Source organism: Chelonia mydas, chromosome 1 (assembly GCF_015237465.2).
Source record: "Chelonia mydas isolate rCheMyd1 chromosome 1, rCheMyd1.pri.v2, whole genome shotgun sequence".
Taxonomy (NCBI): Eukaryota; Metazoa; Chordata; order Testudines; family Cheloniidae; genus Chelonia; species Chelonia mydas.
The window spans coordinates 281618121-281643946 of record NC_057849.1 but is presented as its reverse complement, the minus strand read 5'-3'; the positions used below and the strand labels follow the sequence as shown (position 1 = coordinate 281643946).

Here is a 25826-nt window from a genome sequence, read left to right as displayed (position 1 = left end):
CCAGCCCTTAGATATTGGGCAGACATTGTCTTCAGCTTCTGAGACACGTGGCCATGGATACATTTGTGATGGTTCATGCCAGACTTCGTATGAGATGCCTCCAGTCATGGTTCAGCTCGGTTTACAGACCGAACAAAGACAGCCTGAACAAACCACTATCTCTACCAACCAAGATAAAACAATCTTTGAATTGGTGGAAGAACCCAGCAAACGTCTGCATGGGGATCCCATTTGTGTAGCCTCCTCCTCCACCACTCCTCACCATCAACGGATCCCTCATAGGGTTGGGTGCACATCTCAATGACCTCACAGTACAGGGTAAATGGTCGCCCTCTGAGATGTGTCTTAACATCTACCTCCTCGAGCTCAGAGCTGCTGCTGGCAGTGGCGTTGCCTTCAGAGCTGGGTGCCTGGCCAGCACCCGCCGGTATCAGGCTGCCCTGCCAGTGCTTAATTTGTGTCAGGGCTGAGCTCTGGCATCTCTTTCAACACAAATTCAACACTGGGGGAGGCAGCGGAGCCCAGAGGTGAAGGGGGGTGTGGGAAGCCAAGCGAGCCCATGGGGGTCAGGAGTAATGGGGGGCGCCAAAATACAAGTTTGCTCAGGGTGCCATTTCCCTTAAGGCCAGCCCTGGATACTCCACAACATACTCCAGTAATGGGGGACATCAATAATAGATTTGTTCGCCACTTACCAGAATAAGAAATGTTCGCAGTACTGCTCCAGAGCAGGCCTCGGAGAGCACTCTTTGGGGGGCACTCTCCTCCTCTCATGGAACAAGGGCCTTCTTTACGCCTTCCACTGTTTCCTCTCTTGCTGAAAGTCCTGTTGAAAATAAAGAGGAAAAAAAGCAAATGTCATAGTGATTGCTCCTACCTGCCCAAGAGAGATGTGGAACCCTTAACAGTCACAACTGGCAGTGTGTCCACCGATCACTCATCAACCCACTCCTTATCTCCTCTCGCAGAAAGAAGGATGTACTCTCCATCCCAGCCTATGTATACTCCGGCTCAAAGCCTGGCTTCTTCATGGTTCCAGCATATAGATAGATCCTTCTCTGAGGAGATACAGGAAGTGTTAGTATACAGCAGGAAATTGACTGCTCGTCATACTTATCTACAAAAGTGGACCAGATTTCAGATATGGTGCATTCTAGAGGAATTACCGGACATGGACTACTCTACCACTAGTCTTAGATTATTTTCTGACTCTTAAGAAATCAGGACTCTTAGTTCACTAAAGGTACACTTGGCGGCAAAAGATCAAAAGATAGAAGGGTACTTAGTTTTCTCACACCCAACTACAAAGAGGTTTCGTAAAGGCATAACAAACCTCTTTCTCCAACCCAGACATTCTACCCCACCATGGCACCTGACTTTAGTATTAAAAGCGTTGACCAGATTGCTCTTTGAACCCATGGCCACTTGTTCGCTTACACAGCTTTCAGTGAACACTGCCTTTCTAGTCATCATCACCTCAACGAGTATAGGGGAGATAGTGGCTCTTATGGCGCAACCCCCTTTCCAGTGTTCTTTTCTGACAAAGTCATGCTCCGATCACACCCAAAGTTCACCCTCAAGGTGACTTCCACCTTTCACGTGGATCAAAACATTCATCTTCCTACCTTTTATCCCAAACTTCACCAGGATAACAGAGAAGCCATTCTACACACGCTTGACGTAAGGAGAGCCTTGGCTTTTTATTTGGACAGGACAGAGGCCTATATGAAATCTCATAGGCTCTTCCTCTCCATTGCGGATAGGTCTAAAGGCATAGTGATTTCAGCCCAGAGACTCTCTGAATGGGTCTCGAACTGCATCAAACTCTGTTATCAGGCTCGCAATTTAGTACCTCTATCTACAATCCATACACACTCTACAAGGTCGGTTTCCTCCTCGGTTGCCTTCTTCAACCATGTCCCCGTCCTGGAAATCTGCAGAGCAGCTACTTGAGCATCTGCACGCACCTTTGCAAAACATTATGCCATCATGGGAGACTCTGATGCCGATGCTAGATTCAGCTACGCAGTCATCCATAGCAGACTCGACTCCGAAGCCCCAGCTTCCCATTGGGGATACTGCTTGGGAGTCACCTACAGTGGAGCACCCCTAGGAACAATACTTGAAAAAGAAGAGGAAGTTACTCACCTTGTGCCATAACAATGATTCTTGGAGATGTGTCCCCCTATGGGCGCTCCACAACCCTCTCTCCTGCCCTCTACTTTGGAGTTCTCATTATTGACTCTGTGGTAGAGAAGAAACTAAGGAGGGTTCGTCTGCATGATGCTGGCTAGCCTCGTGGCAGAGCACAAGGGTGGGCACAGCCCATGTGTGGGCCGAACGGACACTGCTACCAAAGTTCAACAATCAGCAGTGCAGGGAGGCAGACACACCTAGTGTGAAACACCTTGTAGGGACGCACATCTCAAAGAACCATTGTTGCTGCACAAGGTGAGTAAATTCCTCTTCTGTCCTGCTGGATTGGGCGTAACAGTGATGGAGCTGAGGGTCTGGTCCATAAAGAATGACTGTTATTACATATATGATATACTGCCTGTATGATACACGGCAAAGATGTCGATGCCCAAGCTCTTGTACGAGTAATATAATTTTTACAGTTTTGATAATTTTTATTCATTTAAACAAGTGCTCATTTCCAAGAATAACTTTGTATATGGGATGTTGTGAAACATAAATACAGTGGTTTAGAATAAAATACCGTCAGTTGTCTTCTGATAAAATTTAATAATTTTCTCCAGTCTGTCTATTCCTGCCTGCAACTCTCTAGCTCCAATTTGGAGGCAGATGAATTTATTCACTCCAAATCTTGTATCCAAGTTTCAGTGTAAGTATGATTGTGGAAGATTAAGTACAAATATCCCTGAGCCAGAAAGACACAGTTTGTTGTTTGTTGCTTTAAGCTTCCAGTTGAAGGCAAAAATTTACCAGACCTTGGCTCCATCTTTTTAAATGCTTAGTATGTGAAACAGTTAAAGGATAATACTGTCTGTCATCAGGACAATTAATTTAACTTGCATGTAAACTAATCATAGTTTTGTGGTTTATAACAGTATTTGACCCAGTGAACTATTTACCAGTATCAGTACCTGACAGAGTGCTAATATTTATTTCCCATCAAGCACGAGAACTTTGAGGAACAAATGCAGGGTATGAAGACACAGCTAATTCAACTGAGTACTTTGCTCCGCTTGCTAGACAGTGGATTTTGCAATTACTTAGGTATGTGTAATAACTCAAACAACTTGTTACTTTTAGAGAGAGATATGCATAGACATTCTAAAGTGCCCTTAAACACTTTTCCAACATGAATCTGTTTCATTATTAATGCAGGACTGCCGCATTCTAATAATTTGGCTTTAGTACAATGCCTCTGAAAGAATAGAAACTTACTGTTGTATTTCTCTGAGCCCTAGAGTGCAGAATCCTTAATGTATCACTATCTACGCTGTTGTCCTAAATGAACAATAAAAAAATCTATTAAATGTTTTTAATTTGAATATTTAATTGGTTTTCGTGGATAGCAAAATATAACAGAGCTATGTCATGCCATTGATATTTAAGCAAAACTTCTGACTGACTTTATTGGGGACTTAGTTTTACAAATTGATGGCAGGATAACAGCCCTATAATAATCATATTTTCTTTGATATTCATAAGAAATGTGACATTCTTGCCCTAGAATCTCAAGACTCGGGATACCTTTATTTTTGCTTCCGGTGGCTTCTGATCCGATTTAAAAGAGAATTTAGCTTTCAAGATATTCTTCGATTATGGGAGGTAAGAACATAGATATTTAATCTAAACTTAATTCCATTTGTCTTTGAAAGGTTGCTGAATGTGGTTCCCTTATTCAGATAAGGAGCAATGATTATGGAAGATGACTGAAAGCAAAATCAAGGGCAGAGTAGTAAAACAGTGGAATAAATCTGACATGATGGGGACAAACTAGTACAGCTTTTGTAGATAAGTTGTGGCGCTCTAACCTATAAGAAGACTTTTACAGTTACACTGTAATAGTGGAGTGATGCGATGGATATAATTTACTTGGCTTTTCAAAAAGTGTTTGACAAGATCCATCAGAAAAGACTCTTAAGGAAAATAAATAACCAGAGAATAAGAGGTAATGCTCTGTCAGGGTTGAAAAAGTGGTTGGGTCATAAGAAACAGCCAAAATAAATGGCTGCTTCTCAGAAGTGTGAAAAGTCTATTGGGGCATTCCCAGGATTGGTACTGGGGTTAAAGGTGTTCCCATATTTTTGTAAATGACGTGTCTAGAAGTGAATAGTGAGACAAGGAAACTTGCTTTTAACACAGAACTAACTAAATTAATCCAAATGGAGGGGGTTGTAAAATGCTGTTGGGGGATCTAATCAGTCTGGGTAATTGAACTGCACGATGCCAGAAATATGTAGATTAATATAAAACAATGCTTACTGGAAAAATGGAAATACTGTTGGACTCTGAGCTAGTGGGATACTATTGTGGTCTGAGGTGGTCTAGGAATTATCCTGATGATGCCAATTAAATAAATTAAAATCTTGAATATATTTTTTAAAAGTGAGAAATAATACAAACTAAAATACAACACCATATTAAATGTTAGCATGATCTTACCCCAAGTATATATTCAACTTACTTCAAAAAGGGTATAGTAGATAATAGAAAAGGTCCAGACAGGATAAATAAAATGGCTCAATGAATGGCTCAGTGCAGATGGGTGTGCAATAGAAAGATATTACATAAAACTGAATTAATTGGCCTGGAACAGAAAAAAAAAATGGAGACAGCCGGATTGAGGTATGTACAGTTATTATTAAATGAAAGCTGATTTGACACTTTTATTCACTTTATTCCATAAATGAAAAAGGGGTCATTCAACGAAAGGGAAGGGCAGTAAATTTAAAACTGCAAAGAGGAAATCATTTTTAGCCATTGTAAAGTCAGCCTATGGAATTTTCTGTTTTAAGAGGTTATTGAGGCAAGTAGTTCATCAGAATTTTAAATGATTAGTTAACTTTATAAACAACATTTACTAATGAACCACAATTCACAAATACAAAAGAATTTAGCCTATTTTTCCATGGCATAAGGTGATCACAAAAGAGGAGTTTGGAAGGAGTTTTTTCTACCCTCTTTCCTTTTCCCTTTCTAATGTTGTAACACTGTATGCTGGCTATTTTGTTTTTCTGAGGTTCCTCACCCCACCGTTTTTGAAGCATCTGCTTAGATAGGTTACCAGACAGTGGATCCACAGGGTTTTCTGATATAGCAGTTTTAAATTGTTTGTGTCTCTCATATTTGGTGGGTTTTTTTTATATCCTCAATAACATCTTCCTTAAGTTGTGTGCTGTGAGCACAGAACACCACTGCTGTCATTTTCTTCAGTGTGTGGTACTGTGCACAAAGAGGCTGTAAGATGAGACCCTCAAAATTTAATCAGGAGAAATCTAGTCCAGGATAATGCCATTTTGAGCACTATTGATTCTGAATGAACTATATAAACACATATATATTTCTAAAAAGTCTATAGAGGAATCTGAAACTCAGTATTGCTAATTATTGGTTTGACATTTTATGTCAGTTTTGTATAACATCTCTATCTTATCTAAATATGGTGTACACACACACAATTTATTTTCTGTAGTGATTGTTTTTTGCTATTTTAAACCCTTTCAACTAATGAATAAAGACATCTAAGATACTGGTGGAATCCTACTAAAATAATTTGTTGGGTCCTTCCAGTGCATCTTAAAAAATATGGTACAAACATTATTTTTCAGTTTTGTTGCCAGGAGAAGCGGAGTTAAAAATCACATGCTTAGTTTGCTTTTTAAAATGTTCAGAAACCTATTTAACATATAATCAAGTTGAGGCATTTATGCCAACATTTGGCATTTATGCCAACATTTCCTCCATCTGAAGATTAATGCCTTTCTTTTAGAAAGTTAGAGCCTGATTCACCACTACATCACTCCAGTTTTATACCCAGGCCATTCTACTGATACAAAAATAGAGTGCTGTCAAACGTACAATATAAACAGGAAAAATACTCCATTTCTTAAGTCAAACTTCTTTCACATACAATAAATGTAGGGGTTACTTGTCTACAGTAAATGCAATATTTTCAGACAGAAGTGTGATTTAGCAGAGTTGGACCATTCCACTCTTATGTCATGAGTATTTGCAATATGTACTAAACACATGTAAGGGCTTTATTCACCATTGTGTTAAACCCATTTTACGTTGGTGCAAGTCAAATGACATAAGACTTGCATGACACTGGTGAACTGGGACTTTTGTGTTAGTACTTGTTACAAATATTCATACCTAGTGAGGTAGCAGTGGACATAAGTAAGCCCTAAGATGACTGTATCTGAAAAGTTAGAAGGTGGGGGGAAGTCTTGTTCTCAATTTTTTGAGATTGTGGATTTTGATAGCACTTGTATATGCTCAATTTAATTTTTGTTAGTTGGTTTCACTTCCTTTCGCATCTGCTAATCTGGAACATTGTTGTCATGCACTCCCCTGGAGGAGCTCACGTGTACACTTTTCTCCTTGTTTTGTGAAAGACTTGTTATCAGAAAGTCTGGAACGGAAGCAGCAGCTGGCAGTTGTGTACGTGGATAGGATATGGATAAGCCCAGCACATTCATTTGCTCTCTCAGCCGTATTCTGTTCCCAATAAAATTGATGGATGTCAACAATACTTCCATGGTAGTTAGATCAGGCCCTATAAGATTTCATCATGGAGCAGAAAAACTGTTCTTCAAGAGATGTCCCAGTGGGTGCTCCACCTCAGGTCAAGGTGTGTCCCAGCACCTTCGACTGGAGATTTCTACAGCCGTACCCCTACGGGCTGTGCACGCGCTGTGCCTCCCTCTCAGGCTGTCAGTGTTTGAATAGCACGTGCACAGACTGAGCTCCTCAATTCTTTCACTACTGTCCCCGGCTAGAGATGGAGTTCAGCAGTGCTCTTTGAGACTAGCTAGTTAGTTTGTTTCTCAGTTTGTTTAGTTTCAGTCATTAGAGTGATAAGTTACATTAGCTGATACATTTATTTAAAAAAAAACCAAAAAAACAACCACCTCCGTGGTTTCGGAGATGCCTGGCTCCCCAGGCTTCAGGAGTTGTGCCTCATGTAAGGATACCATCCCCATCTCAGACAGGCATTCACAGCGCGTATGCTGTTTGGAGGAGTCTTGTGTACCCCAAAAATGCATCCACTGTAACAAATTTGAAAGCGCGGACCCGCAAGGACAGGGAGCTCAGGGTTACAATGCTGCTCCTGGAAAACTCCCTCAGACCTGCGTCTGACCCAGCAAACCTCTGTGACACCCTCCAGAGGCAAAAGGAAAGCAAAAAAACAGCCAGCTTCCTCTCCCCTCAGGAGCCGTTCCTTGAGGGAAAAAGTTAAAACTGGCTCTCCGGTCTCTGCTAACTCTGGCTCCGTGGCTCAGCACTTTCCACGCAGCAGGCACCTCAGCCACCGACCGTGAGTCGGCTGCCCCACTACATGGTGCTGAGGCTCAGGGCTTCCAGTTGCCCTTCTCTTTCAGCTCTCCTTCGGCCACCTTTGTCAGTATGGTGCCGAGAGCTGCTATGGTGCCGACAGTACAAGTGGTGGCTGCAGCACTGTGCTTTGATCTTGCAGCGCTGCTTTTACAGCTGCTGCTCTCTGCACCGAGCCCCCTGAGGTCTCCAGCCTCCTTTGCAGTGCCTCCCTCAGGAGCTCCTACTCCGCGGAGACAGCTTGCGCCCCCAGGACACCCTTCGGTGCGCCAGCAGATGCCCCAGCAGACTCTGCCTCCACCAGCTACACCAGCAGCGACTCCTGGTCACTCAGCTCCACCGTAGTTTTTACAGCGAGAGGAATTAAGGGTGTCCCATGCTCCTGACTCTCCTCTTCTCGGCACCAGTCTATCACCGAGACCTTTAGCACCCTACCTTCAGTACTTCCCTACCACTTCAAGCCCCTCCAATGAAGTGTGGGAGGATGAGTAAGAGGAATACGATGACCAGATGTTTTCCTCTCAATACTCTCCCTAGATTCAGTTACCTACAATTGGGAGGTGCATTACAGCACGATCTCCATATCCTCAAAGCTATCCACACTGGTATGGCAATCCCTGGATGGGACCACCTATGCCCTGTCCCCCCACCCACTGGGGCAATGGCCACGCTGGGGTTCATGGACCTACACCACAGCACACTCAAGTGTTCTGCGGGCTGCCTGGAGGAAAGCTGTCAGACCCTCCCCACTGCCTGCTTACACTGAAACCCAGATAAGACCTGAAGTGGCCGCCACCCCTACAGAGGACACTGCCGCCGCACACCTCTTCTATAGCGATAACACCACAAGATGCCATGGTACCCCCACCACCTCCCACTGTTGATGAGCTCGCTCACTTTCAAGAGTAGTTTCACAAAGTAGCAGAAGAGCTCAGGATTACCCCGAGGAGGTGCTTGAAACACACCATGAGCTTACCGACATCCTGCAAGCCACGACTTCTTCCAAAATAGCCCTACCAGGGACATTATGGAACCTGCTAAAACTATTTGGCAGACCCCAGCTACAATAACACCCACTAGCAAGAGATTGGACTGCAAATATTTTGTCCCATCTCAGGGTTCTGAGTTTCTATTCATGCACCCCTCACCTAATTCGCTAGTGGTAGATGCGGCCAATCAGAAAAACAAATACCAACACTTCCGCTCCACTCCATCTGACAAAGATAACAAGAGACTGGACTCCTTCGACCGCAAAGTGTATTCTTCTTCCACCTTGCAATTTAAAGTAGCGAACTATGTGGCGCTCTTAGCAAAATATGACCACAAAAACTATGCCAAGGTAGTGCAATTTATTGATAATGTGTCGGAGGATAAAAGATAACAATTTAAAGCAGTGATGTCCAAGGGCCAATTGATCTCCCACACAGATCTTCAAACTGCCCTCGATGCTGCGGATGCAGCAGCTAGATCCACAGCCACAGCTGTCGTCATGCGGCGGTCCTCATGGCGTGCTTCTTCCTCCTTTCTGAAGGAGATACAGAATACGGTCGAAGATCTCCCTTTCGATGGAGGCAAGTTTCTTCGCCTCTGTGACCAATGAGGTCCTTCACTCTATGAAGGGCTCCTGTGGCACACTCCGATCCTTAGGCATCCAAACATCTGCCTCAAAGAAGAGACAATATAGATATCAGCCATACCAACAACCACATTACCATACCTTTGTGCAACATCCACCTTTCAGACACTATGATACGCGACAACGACACAGGCCCAGGAACCGACAACGTTGCCCTCCGCTAACAACGGCAACCCACCCTCCTTACCCAAATAAACAAATTTGAAGTCTTGGTCGTGGGTATGGAAAACCTCGCACCCTCTCCAGCGCCAACTCCAACCAACCACTTTTTTTATACCGTTTGCGTCCATTCCTGGCCAACTGGCAAACCATCACTATGGACAGATGCGTCCTGGAAATTATCAGATTGGGTTATGCCATCTCCTTCCTCTCCTTACCTCACTCCCACCCCGTCCCTCTTCAGGGATCCCTCCCACGAACAATTGCTCTGTCAGGAGGTACAACATCTCATACATCTCGGAACAATAGAGGAGTTACCCCCTCAACCCAGAGGGAAAAGGTTTTACTCCCACTACTTCTTCATGGAAAAGAAAAATGGTGGTTGGCGCCCCATCCTTGATCTTCGACGTTTTAAAAATTTTGTCAAGAAACAGAAATTCTGAATGGTTACTCTCCCAATGATAATTCCAATGCTGGAACAAGGAGATTGTTTTTCAACCCTTGACCTCCAAGACACACATTTCCATGTCTCTATCCATCCTGCCCATCGACATTTCCTCAGGTTTGCTGTGGGAGCACAACACTACCAGTACAAAGTCCTCCCATTTGGCCTCTCCGCTGCACCACGTGTCTTCTCCAAGATTCTAGCAGTTATAATAGCACATCTCAGGAAAAAAGAAATTCTCATATTTCCTTACCTGGACAGTTGTCTCCTCAAGTCTCCCACTCAGTTAGAAGCAAACCACGCAACTCTTGCAACCGTTCACTGCTTCCGCACCTTGGGCACGCAAATAAACAAAAACAAATCTACCTTACAACCTACCCAACAAATCGACTTCATCGGAACCCACCTCGATTCCCCCAGGACAGATTCCACACAACGGGCATCCTTATTACCTAGATACGTGCCAGCCCACAGACTGCAGGCCGAGACTCCCTACAGCGCTTAGGACATATGGCTACTTGCACATTTGTGGTCGCAAATGCTCGCCTGTACATGCGATGCCTTCAGGGTTGGGTAGCCATGGTATACAAACCAAACAAGCACAGGCTAAACAAGTTACTAACTATGCCCCAGAAAGTCAAGGACTCGCTTCCCTGGTGGACCTCTCCCATCAACCTCTGCACCGGGATTCCCTTCTGACGAGATCCCCCTTGAATTACCATCACCACAGATGCATCCCTCACAGGATGGGGAGCCCACATCGGCCACCTCACCACTCAGGGTCTCTGGGCCACTTCAGAAACCAGGCTTCACATAAATTTGCTAGAGCTCTGGGCTGTACGCAATGCCTGTCTCCATTTCCTTCCCATCATCCAAAACTGCCGAATTTGAATCATGACTGACAGCATCACGTGCATGTTTTATGTCAACAGACGGGGGGAGCCCGGTCACACTCCCTCTGCGCAGAGGCGGTAAAACTTTGGAACTGGTGCCTTCAACACAAGATCCATATCTCCTCCTCGTACTTGCCAGGTTCTCAGAATACCACCGTGGACAAGCTCAGCCAATCGTTCCCCATACAGCACGACTGGGAACTCAACACCATTCTTTCCAACATTTTCTAGACCTGGGGTTATCCCCAACTGGATCCACTTGCCACAGCAACAAACAAACAAATGCCCGACATTCTGCTCCAGAGTAGGCCTGGGGAAACACTCATGGGGAGACACCTTTATGCTCCCTTGGACTGAAACTCTCATGTATGCGTTCCCACCAGTGCTTCTATGACACAGAGTAATTCAGAAGATACGCACAGACAGAGCCAACATCATTCTCATAGCCCCAGCGTGGGCCAGATAACCGTGGTACCCCTTCCTCCTGCGCATGTTGGTCAAGCCACCTATTCCCTTTCCCCCACTCAGCAACCTTCTGTCATAACACAGCGGACAACTATTTCACCCCAACGTACAACGTTTCCACCTGAGGGGCTGGATGATCAGTGGGTCTGTAATGCGGAGGTAACACGTTCAGACCAAGTATGCTCTGTCTTGCTACACAGCAGAACACACAAACACGCACACTACCTACCTGCATAAATGGAAACGGTTCACATCTTGGTGTGCTGACAAGCAGACGTCTCCAGTTTCTGCTTCACTCCCACTGATACTGGATTACCTGTTACACCTGGCCTCTCCACGAGCTCACTCAAGGTCCACCTCGCGGCAATCACCACCTTCCACCATAAGATTGACAATGTAACGGTCTTTGCCCATCCAATCACCAAAAGGTTCCTGAAGGGTATCCAGATGTTATACCTAGACGTGAAACCGCCTGCTGCACCTTGGGATTTACACCTAGTCCTCAAAGCCCTGATGGATACACCCTTTGAACTGATGGCTACCTGCTCCCTTCTCCACCTATCCATGAAGACTTCCTTCCTCATAGCAGTCACGTCTACCAGACAAGTAGGAGAAATGGGGGCGCTTATGGCGGACCCTCTGTATACCATGTTCTTCTGCGATAAGGTCACACTCCGAACGCATCCAAGGTTCTTACCTAAGATACACTCTTCCTTTCACCTCAATGAACCTATACACTTTCCAACATTTTCCCCAGAACCTCATGCTAACGCCTTTGAAACGACAATGCACACTCTTAATGTTCACAGAGCATTATCATTTTACCTGGATAGAACAAAACCGTTTAGGAAAACCCCCAGACTTTTTGTCTTTACTACTCAGCGCTCACAAGGAAATGCTATCTCTACACAGAGACTTTCCAAATGGATTGCTGACTGCATATGCCTTTGTTACCAACTCAGGCAAATACAGCCTCCTATGTCAATTAGAACCCACTCTACCAGAGCTGTCTCCACCTCCACGGTCTTTCTCCGTAATGTCCCACTGTCTGACATATGCAAGGCAGCTACTGGGCATCGAATCTTACCTTCACTCATCACTATGCTCTCATCCACACTGCAGCATCTGATACCAGATGGGGTAGAGCTGTCTTGTCAACAGCCTTCTTGCCTCATCCGAAGTCCCAACCATCCTAAGGGATGCTGCTTTTCAGTCACCTGAAGTGGAGCACCCACAGGGACATCTCTCGAAGAAGAGGAGGTTACTCACCCTGTGCAGTAACTGACGTTCTTCGAGATGAGTGTCCCTGTGGATGCTCCACTACCCGCCCTCCTCCCCTCTACTTCAGAATTAGTAATGCACATGGTTGTAGAGAGGGAACTGAGGAGCCCGGGCTATGCACTCGCTATTCAAACGCTGACAGCTCAAGAAGCAGGCACAGCACATGCGCAGTCCATAGGAGTACTGCTGTAGAAATCTCAGATCGAAGGCGCTGGGATGCATCTTGACCTGAAGTGGAGCACCCACAGGGACACTCATCTCGAAGAACGTCAGTTACTGCACAGGGTTAGTAACCTCCTCTTATAAAAACTTCTTCTTTAAAAGATATTTTTAAAATTCAGTATATCTGGTTTAAAGGGGTTTCTATTAGAAAACCACATTTTTTTTAAGAAATTTAAACTTGAAAAAATATTCAAGTTGACAGATCTTTAATCAAAGCTGTATTTTGATAGGATTCCACTATCTTTACTGTAGGCTGGTGTCCATCATTTGTGTTTGGTGTACAATTTTAAATTCCTGGAGGTGACATTTTCAGCTCCATATTCCTTTTAACATGCTGCTAGATCTCTGTTAATAGTAACTATACCTGTTACGTTAGTGATTATGTTTATATATAATGATTAAGACCTTACCTGAATCACAGGATGATCTTCAAATAATTGCGTACAAGACATGGAAAATCTCAGAAAAGTAATAGACCTCTATTAATAGCAGTAATTTGGAAAAGCCACAGTAGATGTATTTGTTTAAGAAAAATTTGCTGGAACGATATAAACACTCAACTATTATGTTATGCCTTCAAATGTTTTTGATAACCAGACAATTTGACGCAACTACAGGGCCATACCCAGGGCAGGGTGTGTGGGGCAGCCATCCAGGGTGCAAAGCTGGGGACGGGTGGAACACGGGGGGTGGGAATGATGAAGAAAAAGTAGGGGATAGAGCCCTGAAACGAGCATGATATTGCCACCCTTGCTTCTGCGCTGCTACTCTTGGCATCTCTGCCTTCAGAGCTGGGCGCCTGGCCTGCGGCCGCCACTCTCCAGCTGCCCAGCTCTGAAGATAGTGCAGCCTCTGCCAGCAGCAGCACAGAAGTAAGGGTGGCAATACCATGCCTGCTGCAGGGTTCTACCCCCTTCTGTTTTTTTAGTCATTTTTCCATTGACCACTGCCACATTCGGCTGTGCACCCTGGGCGGATACGCAGCTTGCCTCACCCTAGTTAGAGCCCTACCCAAAACTCTCCAAGATTATTTAATGTACTAGTGGGGAAAAAAGTGTGTTGCAAACCTCAAAATTGTGGACTGTGCAAAGTAAGCTAATTTAAAGCAAAATTACGGTGAAAGCCTAATACTCCGGAATCCACAATTTCCTCAATATTGCGAATTAATTAGGACCTTAATAATGATGTATCTACCAGGGGAATTTGAGTATACTGCAGGGGAGTTGGGGTGGGCGGGCAACAATTTGATTGCTAGCAACATCCTTGCATGGCAATTAATGTGTGTTTATTTTATAGTGTGAGAACAGCAGAATTAAAAGAAAATTATCACAGAAGTGGACTCTGCATGCAATTCACTTTGATACAGTTTGTTCTATTTATCAACCCTTTTACATTGTTTCTTTCTAAAGAATGAATTACAGTTAATTACAAAAAGGAATATCGGATATTTGAAATAGATTCTTAATCTGTGTCATGGCTTAGTAAAATGAAACTTTCAAGGTTAATTGCATTATAATTAAACATTTTTAATTGAATTTAGTTTGGATATCACTCAGATTTATGCAGTTCTAGTGAAGGGCTGGGTGCATTGCAATGACAATTGTGCAAGAATGAAATAGACTATTCTTTTAGCTTCAATAGCAGTGACCCCGAATCTTAAATAGTGCAGAAACTATAATTGTGCTAGCTAGGATAGAAATTACTTCTAATATCAACCCCCTGACATCAAAGACACAAATGGAGCACCAGAAGATTTCAAGGAGGAATTGCTTATACCTTTTCCCTGTTACCAGGCTTGTTTAACTGGCCTAATAAATGTCTGCCTTCTGTGCAGCATTTGCTTTAGGGAATTTATTGATTTCTGGATGTAACAGCATAAAACTAATGATGCATTATAACAGTTCCTGTATAGAGCTGAATATCCTTCATAAAGCTTGCCACAGGACATAAGTGAGATCTATATGGTAGTAAAATTAAATGCAACAGGTGTTTACAGCAATTTGAAAGGTCTGCTGTAACTCTGAATTGCTTATGAGTTTAAGGCTGGCAGTCTCTCCTTACTTTATATCGGGGTTGGCAACCTATGGCACGCGTATCAATTTTTAAGGCAATTAAAAATCCTGCCCGGCCCACTCTTCTCCGCCCCCACCCACCGCTCTCTCCTTGCAGGGCAGGCAAGCTTCCCACTATCCCCGCCTCTTCCCCCAGCGTGCAGGGTTCCTGCCCCTCCTTCTCTCCTGCCCTGCGGCCGATCAGCTGATGGCCCCTGCTATGGAGTGGGAGAGGGAAAAGCGGAGCCACAGCACGCTCTCTGCTCCGGGGACCTTGGGGAAGTGGGTGGAATCGGTATATCCCCTCCAGCCCCCTGCCGTGAGCTGCTCAGGGCAGGCGGCTGGGAGCACCCCCATGACCTCAGCCCACACCCCCAGTCCTCTGCAGTGACCCCTGCACCACCCTCACACACCCCCAGCCCTCTGCCCTCACCCCTGCACCCCCCAAACACCCCAGCCCTCTGCCCTGACCCCTGCACAACCCCAGCCCTGACTCCGGCACCCCCCACACATACCCAGCCCCCTGCCCTGACTCTTGCACCCCCCACATCCACATCCCCACCCTGAGCACCAAATGGGAGCTCCTACACACACACCTGCACCCCTCGCACCAAATGGGAGCTGCCCAGGTAAGCGCTCCACACCCAAACCTCCTGCCCCAACCCTGAACCCCCTCCCTCATTCTAGCTCCTGGCCAGACCCTGTACTCCAACCCCGAGCCTGCTCCTTCACCCCAGCCCTGTTCTCAGTGCACTCCCACCCTCATCTCAGAGAGAGTGCAGAGAGAGGAAGAGAATGGGCCAGAACCAGGGAGAAAGTAGGTACCTACTCTATGTGGACAGGGCCGGGACCCCAGACCGGCAGCGGGCTGAGGTGGCAGTGGGCTGAGCTGCTCAGCTTACTGCTGGTCTAGGGTCCCAGCCACTGACCCCGCTCAGCCCGCTGCCAGTCTGGGGTTCTGGCTGCCGACCCCTTGCCAGCCGGGGTACCGGGTGCAGGCCCTGCTCAGCCCGCTGCCGGCCTAGGTGAACAGAACCCCAGGTCGGCAGCGGGCTGAGCGGGCAGGCGGTGTAAGATCAGCATGTTAATTTAATTTTAAATGAAGCTTCTTAAACATTTTGAAAACCTTGTTTACATACAACAGTAGTTTAGTTATATAATATATAGACTTCTAGAGAGAGACCTTCTAAAAACGTTAAAATGTAGTATTGGCACGCAAAACCTTAAATTAAAGTGAATAAATGAAGACTCGGCACACCACTTCTAAAAGGTTGCCAGCCCCTGCTTCATATGTTGCAAGATCAACTTATAACCATGGAGTAAACCCATTTTTTCATGCTCCTATAATAACTAAATACAGTAGGTTGAGTGAAAGAGTTCTTACTTGAAATAGTCAAGTAAAGTAATACTGTGCAAAAATATTTTAAAATGAAAACATGTAATAGAATAATGTGAAAGGTCATTCAACACCAAAGTACTGCTTCTTTCCATTCTTACCGTGTAATTGTAATAATTAAGCAACTTCTTCAGAGTAAGCTGGAAGAGAGCTTACATGTCTTGCTAAAACTTTTGGAATGGGATAGAGCTAACAAGCTGTCTTTTCAAATTGACTCATTCATGTATATATGTATAGTGACATTTTTTGTAGAAAAGTTTGTTAGGTTACATCCGAGTACATAATTTCAGCATTTACCAGTATAATATTGGAATGTTCTCATATTGCATATGCATACAAAATGGAAATATTGTAAAAAGTTATTACCCTGCATACACCATCCTTTATAATTAACGTTTGTTTGATACAAATTAAATGTTATCAGTTTAGGATGTGTAGAAAATTCTGATAAAATGTGAAAGTAGTTCTATTTATGTTTTGAGCGTAGTATATCTTAGAAATGCTGGGTGTAGGACATTAGTTCATGAATCAAGAGCTTCATATGCTGTAGGAAGAAAGAATAAATGGTCAGTTTTCAGAATGGAGAGAGGTAAATAGCAGAGTCCCCCGGGGATCTGTACTGGGACAGTGCTGTTCAACATATTCATAAATGATCTGGTAAAAGGGGTAAACAGTGAGGTGGCAAAATTTGCAGATACAAAATTACTCAAGATAGTTAAGCACAAAGCAGACTGTGAAGAGTTACAGAGGGATCTCACAAAACTGGGTTACTGGACAACAAAATAGCAGATGAAATTTAGTGTTGGTAAATGCAAATTAATGCACAATAGAAAACATAATCCCAATTATACATACAAAATGAGAGGAATTAAATTAGTTTATACCAGTGGTTCTTAAACTTTTTTTTTCGCAGACCACTTGAAAATTGCTGAGGGTCTCATCGAACCACTTAATGATCTTTCCAAATGTTGTTTGTACCGTTTGCTAACTCTTGTAAAGCACTTGGGATAAAAGTGCGCGCGCGCTCTCTCTCTCTCTCATATATATATATATATATATATATATATATATATATATATATATATATATATATATATATATATATATATATATATATAAAAAAGTAATAAAACTTAACAAGTTGGAAGAATTGCTCTCCGAGGCTTCCAGGAAGGAGTTCCGAGGGATCCTCGATGAGGGCATGACCGCAGCCAGGGCGACCCTCCAGGTGGTGTCAGACGTTGCTGCTGCTCACACTATGGCTTCCGCTATCTCCATGCGATGAGTCTCTTGTCTGCTCCTCTCTGGGCTGTCCACCGAGGCCCAGGCGTCTATGCAGGACCTGCACTTCGACGGCTGGGCCCTATTTGCAGAGCAAACAGACAGAAAATTGCATTGCCTCAAGGACTCGTGCACCACTCTGAAGACCCTGGGTCATAAGCAGGGTCATAAGCAGGCGCATAAGCAGTTGAAACTGCAGTAGCCTTAGGGCCAGGGGAACCAGCCTCGGCAGGACCAGCCCCATAAACAAGCCAAGGGCTATAAGCACCGTCTGAGCCACCCACCTCCACCCTCTTCTCAGTTGGGCTCGACCCAGAATAAGCAGAGGGCCAAATGGTCATTTTGAGGGTACGCCCGAGGGCGACCTACCATACTATTCCCCAGATCCATTTTTCCCAGTGTTCTCCAACCGCCTTTCCCTCTTCCTCCCCGTCTGGACGGCTATAACCTCGGACCACTGGGTCCTCAGCACAGTGGAACAGGGTTATACTCTATAGTTCCTTTTTACGCCCCCTTTCCAGGGTGGATAAAAATCAATGTTTTTTTAAAAAAAAAAATAAAAAAAACGTATTTTTTTCCTCAAAAAGCATTTTATCAAAAAAACTGATCTGAAGATAGTTTTAATTAAGATACATTATAGTCAGGACCAGCTCTAGGCACCAGCAAAGCAAGCATGTGCAGCCTTCTGGCCATCCTTTTTTGCTTGGGCAGTTGCACTCTCGGAGCTTGCGGGCAACAAAAAACATAGAGCCGGCCCTGATTATAGCTCAAAGATATCTCACCATGGAATAGGGATTATAAATTCTAATTCTATAGTATGAGACAATATATTCATGTAATGTTTAAGAAAAGTTTTGTAAATGATTTCCAGTAGTTCATGGATTAGGGACCCAATCTTATGGGGTTCCGGGGGCTCCTGTATAGATTATTTAGGTTAATCTTTCAATCTACCCAATGGGACTCAGTGCTCAGTCTAGAAGATACCATCCGAGATGCTTATTTTTGCAGTTCTCAAACTGTGGATTTGTCTCTCCAGAGATAACATGCTTGCTAACAGCAAAAATGTTTTTAAATAAATATCTAAATATATAGAGGTGAGAAATAACAGACCTCAACCCTATTGTCCCTCTGCAAATTTGTGTACACATTGTCAATCCCTTAACTTTCTCTAAAAGTACAATGTTTTAAAAAGTTCAATGAATAGAAGGTTGTTGGGGGGTGGATTAGATCTGGACAACGAGAAGAAGTCTGGAGATAAATGTGAGAAGGGAGGGACAGGCAGTAGAAACAAAAATGAAACGTCTTTGAGCAGCATATTCCAGAAGTCTTGAGGTCTTTCTGAGTGTAGCCTTCATTGATTTGAGATTTACCATACCGTTCTCTCACTAGAAGTGAAAACCTATAATGGCCGCAGGCTGTAAAAGAGCCCCAGTTTGGGAATATTTTAGTGAAGTTCCTTAAGACAGGCATGTGTGCAAAATGCAAACAGTGCAACAAAGAAATGCAAGGTCTGGTGATGTTCTTCTCCTAATGCAGCATGGCAAGAAAATCCTCCAAATATTGATGATTAACTTGCTGAATTGAAGATCACCTCCCAATGACTTCATAAATATTTGCTTCAGTTACCTTTGATCTGGCTGACATAGTCCGTTTAATTTAATTTGTTTTTTTTAATTATTTCATTTAACTATTTTAATTAACAACAATTTTAACAAACAAACCTGATTTTAAAAAACTGTTTAAATTCAAAAATTCATATGCTTGTTTTGTTAAAATATTATGTTTGCTGTTGAAGAAAAAAATCAAGAGTACATAACGTTGTTTTATTTAAATAAAACAATTTAAATGTCTGTCTGGTGATGTTTTCCTCCTAATACAGCCTGGCAAGAAAATCCTCCAAATATTAATAATGCATCCAATGAAGTGAGCTGTAGCTCACGAAAGCTTATGCTCAAATAAATTGGTTAGTCTCTAAGGTGCCACTAGTACTCCTTTTCTTTTTGCGAATACAGACTAACACGGCTGCTACTCTGAAACCAAATATTAATGATTAACTTGTTAAACTGGAGATAGTTCACCTCCCAATGACTTCATAAATACCTGCTTCAATTACCGTTGGTAAATGAAATAACCAAACAATCATTCATTTTCTAATATAGCTGTAAAACTAATTTGAAAAGTTTTCAAAATAAATCACTTTAAAAATTTATAGTGTGTACCTTCTAAAAATGAAACCTACATCTATCTCTGAGTAGATAAGGTTGTAACAATCAACAAGAATGCACTTTTATGTAAAAATCCATGATTAAATAGTCTTCCTGACTAGTGATTTAAATCAAATCCACCTTGCCCCCGTCCCACCTGCCTTCCCTATCCCTTTTCAGGGACCCCTCTCACGAAAGTCTACTCGTGCAGGAGGTAAAGGGGTTGCTACAGCTGGGTGCAATAAAAGATATTCTTCTTGAGTACAGGAACAAGGGGTTCTATTCCCTGTACTTTTTAATCGCAAAGACCAAGGGCAGTCTGTGGCCCATCCTGGACTTGCAAGACCTCAACAAGTACCGAAAGAAGCTAAAGTTCTGCATGGGTTCCCCAGCTTCTATTATCCCCTCTCTGGATCCTGGAGACTGGTATGCCACCCTCGACTTGAAAAACGCATACTTCCACATAGCGATCTTTCAAGGACACAGATACTTCCTCCTGTTTACAGTGGGGCCCCACCACTACCAGTTTGCGGTCCTCCTGTTTGGCCTGGCAACAGCACCGAGAGTGTTTACCAAGTGCATGTCAGTAGTAGCGGTTTACCTCAGGCGCCGGGGTATCCAGATCTACCCGTACCTCGACAGCTGGCTTGTCAAGGGCAGCTCCAGGTCTCAAGTCCAAAGGGATGTTGTGGTGCTTCAAGCTACGTGCCACTCTCTGGGCCTACTGGTAAATGACAAAAAGTTGACGTTCGTGCCAGTGCAGAGGATAGAGTTAATCGGAGCAGTCCTCGACTTGACCTGCGCTAGGGCATTCCTGCTGCTGGAAGGGTTCCATGTAATGGCAGACCTCATCACAGAAGTCTCCGCATTCCCTCTGACTACAGCCAGGGTCTTTCTGCGTCTCCTGGGTCACATGGCAGCGTGCCCTTACGTGGTCCACCGTGCCAGGCTCCGGATGCAGCCCCTGCAGCAATGGCAATGGTCTATTCCCAGTCCCGAGACCCCCCCCGGAGAAGATTGTTACCATTTCCCAGGTGATACTTATCTTGCTGTGATGGTGGACAGCCCGCAGGACAGTCGTGAAGGGGGTTCTGTTTGACAGCCCTCAACACTCAATCAAGTTGGTGTCGGCCGCCTTGGACCTTTGCTGGGGGGCACATACCGGCATCCTCTGGACTCAGGGGATGTGGTCCCTGGATGAAGTGTGGTTGCACATAAATGTCAGAGAGCTCCGAGCAGTCCATCTGGTGTGCGGAGTCTTCTTGCCCCACCTGTCGGGCAAGGTGGTACGAGTCCTGACAGACAACACAGCCTCAATCTTGTACATAAACAGGCAACGGGGAGCACGCTCATCGGCTCTCTGTCAGGAGGCACTCTGTCTATGGGACTTCTGCATCAGCTACGAGATCCAACTGGAAGCTTGTCACCTTCCTGGCATTAGGAATACACTGGCGGCCCAGCTCAGCAGGGACTTCTCCTCTGACCACGAGTGGTCGCTCCATCCAGAGGTAGCCTGCATGATCTTCCAAAGATGGGGAACTCTCCAAGTGGATCTGTTCGCTGCCAGACAGAACAGGACATGCCACCAGTTTTGTTCTTGGCAAGGTCTGAGAAAGGGCTCCCTCTCCGATGTCTTCCTCCTGTCGTGGTCAGGAAGCCTGATGTATGCATTCCCTCTGATTCAACTCATCAACAGAGCCCTGGCAAAGATCAAGCGAGACAAGGCACAGGTCATCATGATCCCCCACCCCAGTGTAGCCTCGCCAGCACTGATTCAGCACGCTCATGAGCCTGTCAGCGCCCCCTTCCTGGCCCCTGCCTAACCGACCGGACCTACTGTCACAGGACCACGGTCGACTCCTACACCCCAACCTATCAGATCTCTCCACCTGTCTGTGTGGCTGAACCTGGAGGAGCGGACCTGTTCGGAAGGAGTCCAGTAGGTCCTCCTGGAAAGTAGGAAGCCCTCAACTAGACTGACTTACCTGGCCAAGTGGACGAGGTTTTCCTGCTGGGTGTCTGAATGGGGCATCTCTCCCTTACATTCCTCCACACAGGCTGTCCTGGACTACTTGCTCCAGTTGAGGAACCAGGGCCTGGCGCACACTTCCATTCAAGTGCATCTCGCAGCCATCTCCGCTTTTCACCCTCTGATCCAAGGACAGATGGTGTTTTCTCATGACGTGACGGTCAGATTCCTGAAGGGGCTTGAGAGACTCTTCCCGCAGGTACGGGCCCCTGTCCCACAGTGGGATCTTAACTTGGTCCTCTCTAGGCTCACTGGCCCACCCTTTGAGCAGCTGGATTCCTGCTCCCTTTCCCACCTCTCGTAGAAGGTCGTGTTCCTGGTGGCAGTGATGTCGGCAAGACGAGTCTCTGAAATTAAAGCCTTGACTTCAGAACCTCCATACACAGTCTTCTACAAAGATAAGGGTTCAGTTGTGGCCCCACCCAGCCTTCCGGTCAAAGGTGGTCTCCACATTCCATATGAACCAGGACATCTTCCTCCCAGTGTTCTGTCCCAAACCACACAAGACCAGTGAGGAGAGGCATCTTCATGCCCTGGACGTTCAGGGAGCCTTGGCTTTCTACTTAGAATGTACTAAGCCTTTCCGTAAATCGACTCAACTCTTCATCACTACAACGGATAGGATGAAGGATCACTTGGTGTCCTTGCAGAGGATTTCCAATTGGATCCCCTCGTGCATTAGGACCTGGTGGGGGTTCCACTGCCGCCGATTGTCAGAGCCCACTCAATGAGAGCACAGGCGTCTTTGGTAGCCTTCCTGGCATACATTGCTATCCAGGACATTTGTGGAGCCGCAATGTGGTCCTCTGTTCACACGTTTACTGCTCATTATGCCATCACTCAGCAAGCCAGAGATGATGCTGAATTCGGCAGAGCTGTGTTGTAATCTACATGTCCGTTAACTCCTCCCCACCTGCATGGGTATTGCTTGGGAGTCACCTAATATGGAATGGACATGAGGAAGCACTCGAAGAAAAGACAGTTACCTTTTCCGTAACTGGTGTTCTTCAAGATGTGTTGCTCATGTCCTTTCCGAAACCTGCCCTCCTTCCCCACTGTCGGAGTTTCCGGCAAGAAGGAACTGAGGAGGGGCTGGGGAAGCCGGGGGCGTTCCTTATACCATGCCATGTGGGCACCACTCCAGAGAGTGCCAGAGTCGGTCCCCTATGGATACTGCTGAGGGAAAAACTTCCGACACTGGTGCATGTGGCAAGCACGCACACCTGATATGAAAGGGACTTGAGCAACACGTCTTGAAGAACACCAGTAACAGAAAAGGTAACTGTCTTTTACTACTTCACATAACGCAGAATTCGGGGTCAGCCAGTGAAATTAAGAGGCAGCAAGTATACAACAAACAAAAGCAAGTACTTCTTCACACAATGCACAGTCAGCCTGCGGAATTTGTTGCTAGAGGATGTTGTGAAGGCCAAAACTAACTGAATTAGAAAAAGAATTAGATAAATTCATGGAGACTAGATGAATCAGTAGTGGCTATTAGCCAAGAAGGTCAAAAATGCATGCTCTGGGTATCCCTAGTCTCTGACTGCCAGAACCCGGGAGTGGATGATGGGATGAATCACTCAATAATTTTCTTGTTTGTTCATTCACTCTGAAACACCTGGCATTGGCCGCTGTCAGAAAACAGGATACTGGGCTAGATGGACCATTGGTCTGACCCAATATGGCCGTTCTTATGTTCTTATGATGGTTAGAAATGTTCTGTCAGTATGATTTTGGAATGACTTTTATTATTCATGAGTTGGAATACTATGAGTAGATTATGCAGTGGCAGTAAAACCTTTATACCTCGCCATATGAGCGTGTATTTGGTTTAAGCCACCTATTTTCCAGAAAAACTCTAGAAAGTCTTCAAAAAAAAAAAAAAAAAAAAAACCTTTACAAAAAATAGTGCCAATAAAATATTGTCTCGTTTGTGATCTCCCAGGCTGCCAAGATACCAGGTCTTCGAAGGAGAGGAAAATTATAGCTAACTCATTTTAGAAGCCTCTAATAATGTATATTCTAAAAAGTTATTATAGATCATCTTAATATTATTTTAATATCTATCTCACACACAATAAGGGCTAAAAATAAATGATAAATTATTTTGGAAAGGGGGAATTCCCAGTGCTTCAATGCTATAAAACATCCATTTCTACCATTGATAGTTTGCCAGATACCAAACCATAAATTTGTAGTTTTATAGGATTGCCCTTTATTGTAGACCAGTATAATTACACAGGGAAATTCCACATAAGAAGGAAAGGCAGCTGTGTAAAGCTGCTCAAAAGTTTAGAATGTTACAAGTAGTCTCATTAGAGAGGGATTATTGGACAGACTGTTGCTGATGTGGTAAAATGTGCATGATATATTGTATGGTGGTGGTGTTCATCACATGGATATTGCAACCATAAATGCAATATAAATATGTTTTTATGTAGTTTAAGTAGATATTACTCAATACTTAAGGTATTTGAAACTTTGAAGCATAGCTAGTTTGTCATTCTGCTGGCTTCTTTAAAATAAGTCGTCCTAAACCACTGAGTGGTGAGGTGGCCAAGCAAAAATGTGCTGGGCTCTCCAGTGACTGATGACTGGCCATGACCTGCTGTAGGGTCTTTAGCTGAGAGGGAGCCAGGGAAGAACTGCCTGGACGAGGTGTCAGAATAAGCCTCTTAAAGGTCTGTGGAGGAGGCAGGGAGTTGTGTACAGAGCCTCAGAGTGGGGTAAGTTTTTGTTTGGCAAAAGACTTCTGAGAGTCCCTGAGCTACCTGGGGTGAGCCCTGCACTCATGAGGTAAAGGGTTTTGGACTTCTGTTGGATTTTATTTTTTTGTTGTACTCTTGTTTATGCTTCAAGTGCAGGTGGTTTTTTTTTGGTTTAGGTGTAGGGTTAAACTATGGTTCTAAGAAGAGAAGACACAGAGGCAGCTGCTGCACTTGATCTGTAATAGATAAGCTACTCCTGTGCTATCCCTGAGAAGTCTCCAAACTGTTCTTTGTCAGTTAAGTCTCTCTTTATCAATAGCATAGCGTTAGCCATCTATGTCAACCAATAAGAAAGTCTTGAAAAGCAAAGCATCGTTACAGAAAGCATCAAAACTTTCTGCTATTTGTCAGATCCACTGTGTACCAGGAAAACTGAGTTGCACATTAGGTTGGCCCAGTCAAACTGCCATCTGTCTTGCCTCATGAAGGCTAAAGGAAATCTGCCCATCTCTTATTGTGAGATTTGGCTCATTGGTGATAGGATAATTGAGAACACCACCAAGCAAATATTTGCTATAGAGATTGGCACCCAGTGACAGTAATAAAAGATCCTGGCCTTTCAAACAAGGTCTTTTCCAGGTTGCCATCATTTCAAGGTTTTGCAAAACATGGGCAATGTTCCTCTTTTTGATACTTGGGCAGGGATGACTGGAGCTAAGAATTCTTCACTCTATTTTTGAGTTTGTCAAAAAGGGATGTGGGAGAATTTTATAATGGAGCTCCCTTCTGGTTCTTTTCAGCCCTGGATGTTCTGCAGAGGAATTTCCTCAGGGCTTCTAAGTGCTTCCCTTCTAGGTTCCTTAAAGTTTCTGCCTCATTAATAATTATTAACACAACTGATGAAAACTAGACCTGAGGCCTGTAAGGAAAGAAAATCTAAACTGTTTTCATTATTTGTAGTAAAGCATGAATTTTTGAATTGAGAGAAAACGCAGGGAAACTTTAATTTATAGAAAAAACAAGCAAAATAACAATAAAATGGACATGCTATGACCTGTTGAAAAAGGTTTGAGTAGAGCCACTGATAATGTTAATGAAATATTTTATATCTTCAAATGAAAATCTGTATCAGAAAAGAATAGTCAGTCACCCTGCCAAATGCCAACTGAATGATTTTTTTTTCCTGAAAAATATATTTGCTAAGGTAATTAAGTTCCCAGAAAGATAATGTAAGTCAATCAGTTGCAGCTCTGGAATTGGTATTAAATTGATCTGAGCTGTAGAAAGACAGGCATGTTAAATGACGTCTCAACTTAAATTTTCAAACATTTGAAGGAAAATAGAGGAAACATTTTGTGTAATGTACAGTACAGCCTTCAAGAGGGTTTACTGTTTGTTTCTCACAGGAGTGCACTTATAACACTTGAGACTGAGAGGAGATAAATGTAGTAACTATATGCCCATCTCATTTAAATAATATAGCTTGCAAGATATTAGCTAAAGTGGAACTTTAGAGATTTGAG

At 44.2% G+C, this 25826-nt stretch overlaps 1 protein-coding gene across 7 annotated transcripts in view; it reads left to right on the top strand.

The window, feature by feature from the left end:
• Nucleotides 1-25826, top strand: part of TBC1D15 (TBC1 domain family member 15) — a 101484-nt gene that overhangs the window by 64223 nt on the left and 11435 nt on the right. For 6 of the 7 annotated variants that reach the window (XM_043547763.1, XM_037886422.2, XM_037886405.2 and 3 more), the window contains 2 exons: nucleotides 3141-3240; nucleotides 3701-3798. The exons of the other annotated variant lie outside the window; for it this stretch is intronic. In XM_043547763.1, the coding sequence (XP_043403698.1) occupies nucleotides 3141-3240; nucleotides 3701-3798 (198 nt within the window). The remainder of the gene's footprint in view (nucleotides 1-3140; nucleotides 3241-3700; nucleotides 3799-25826) is intronic. 7 annotated transcript variants of the gene reach the window in all.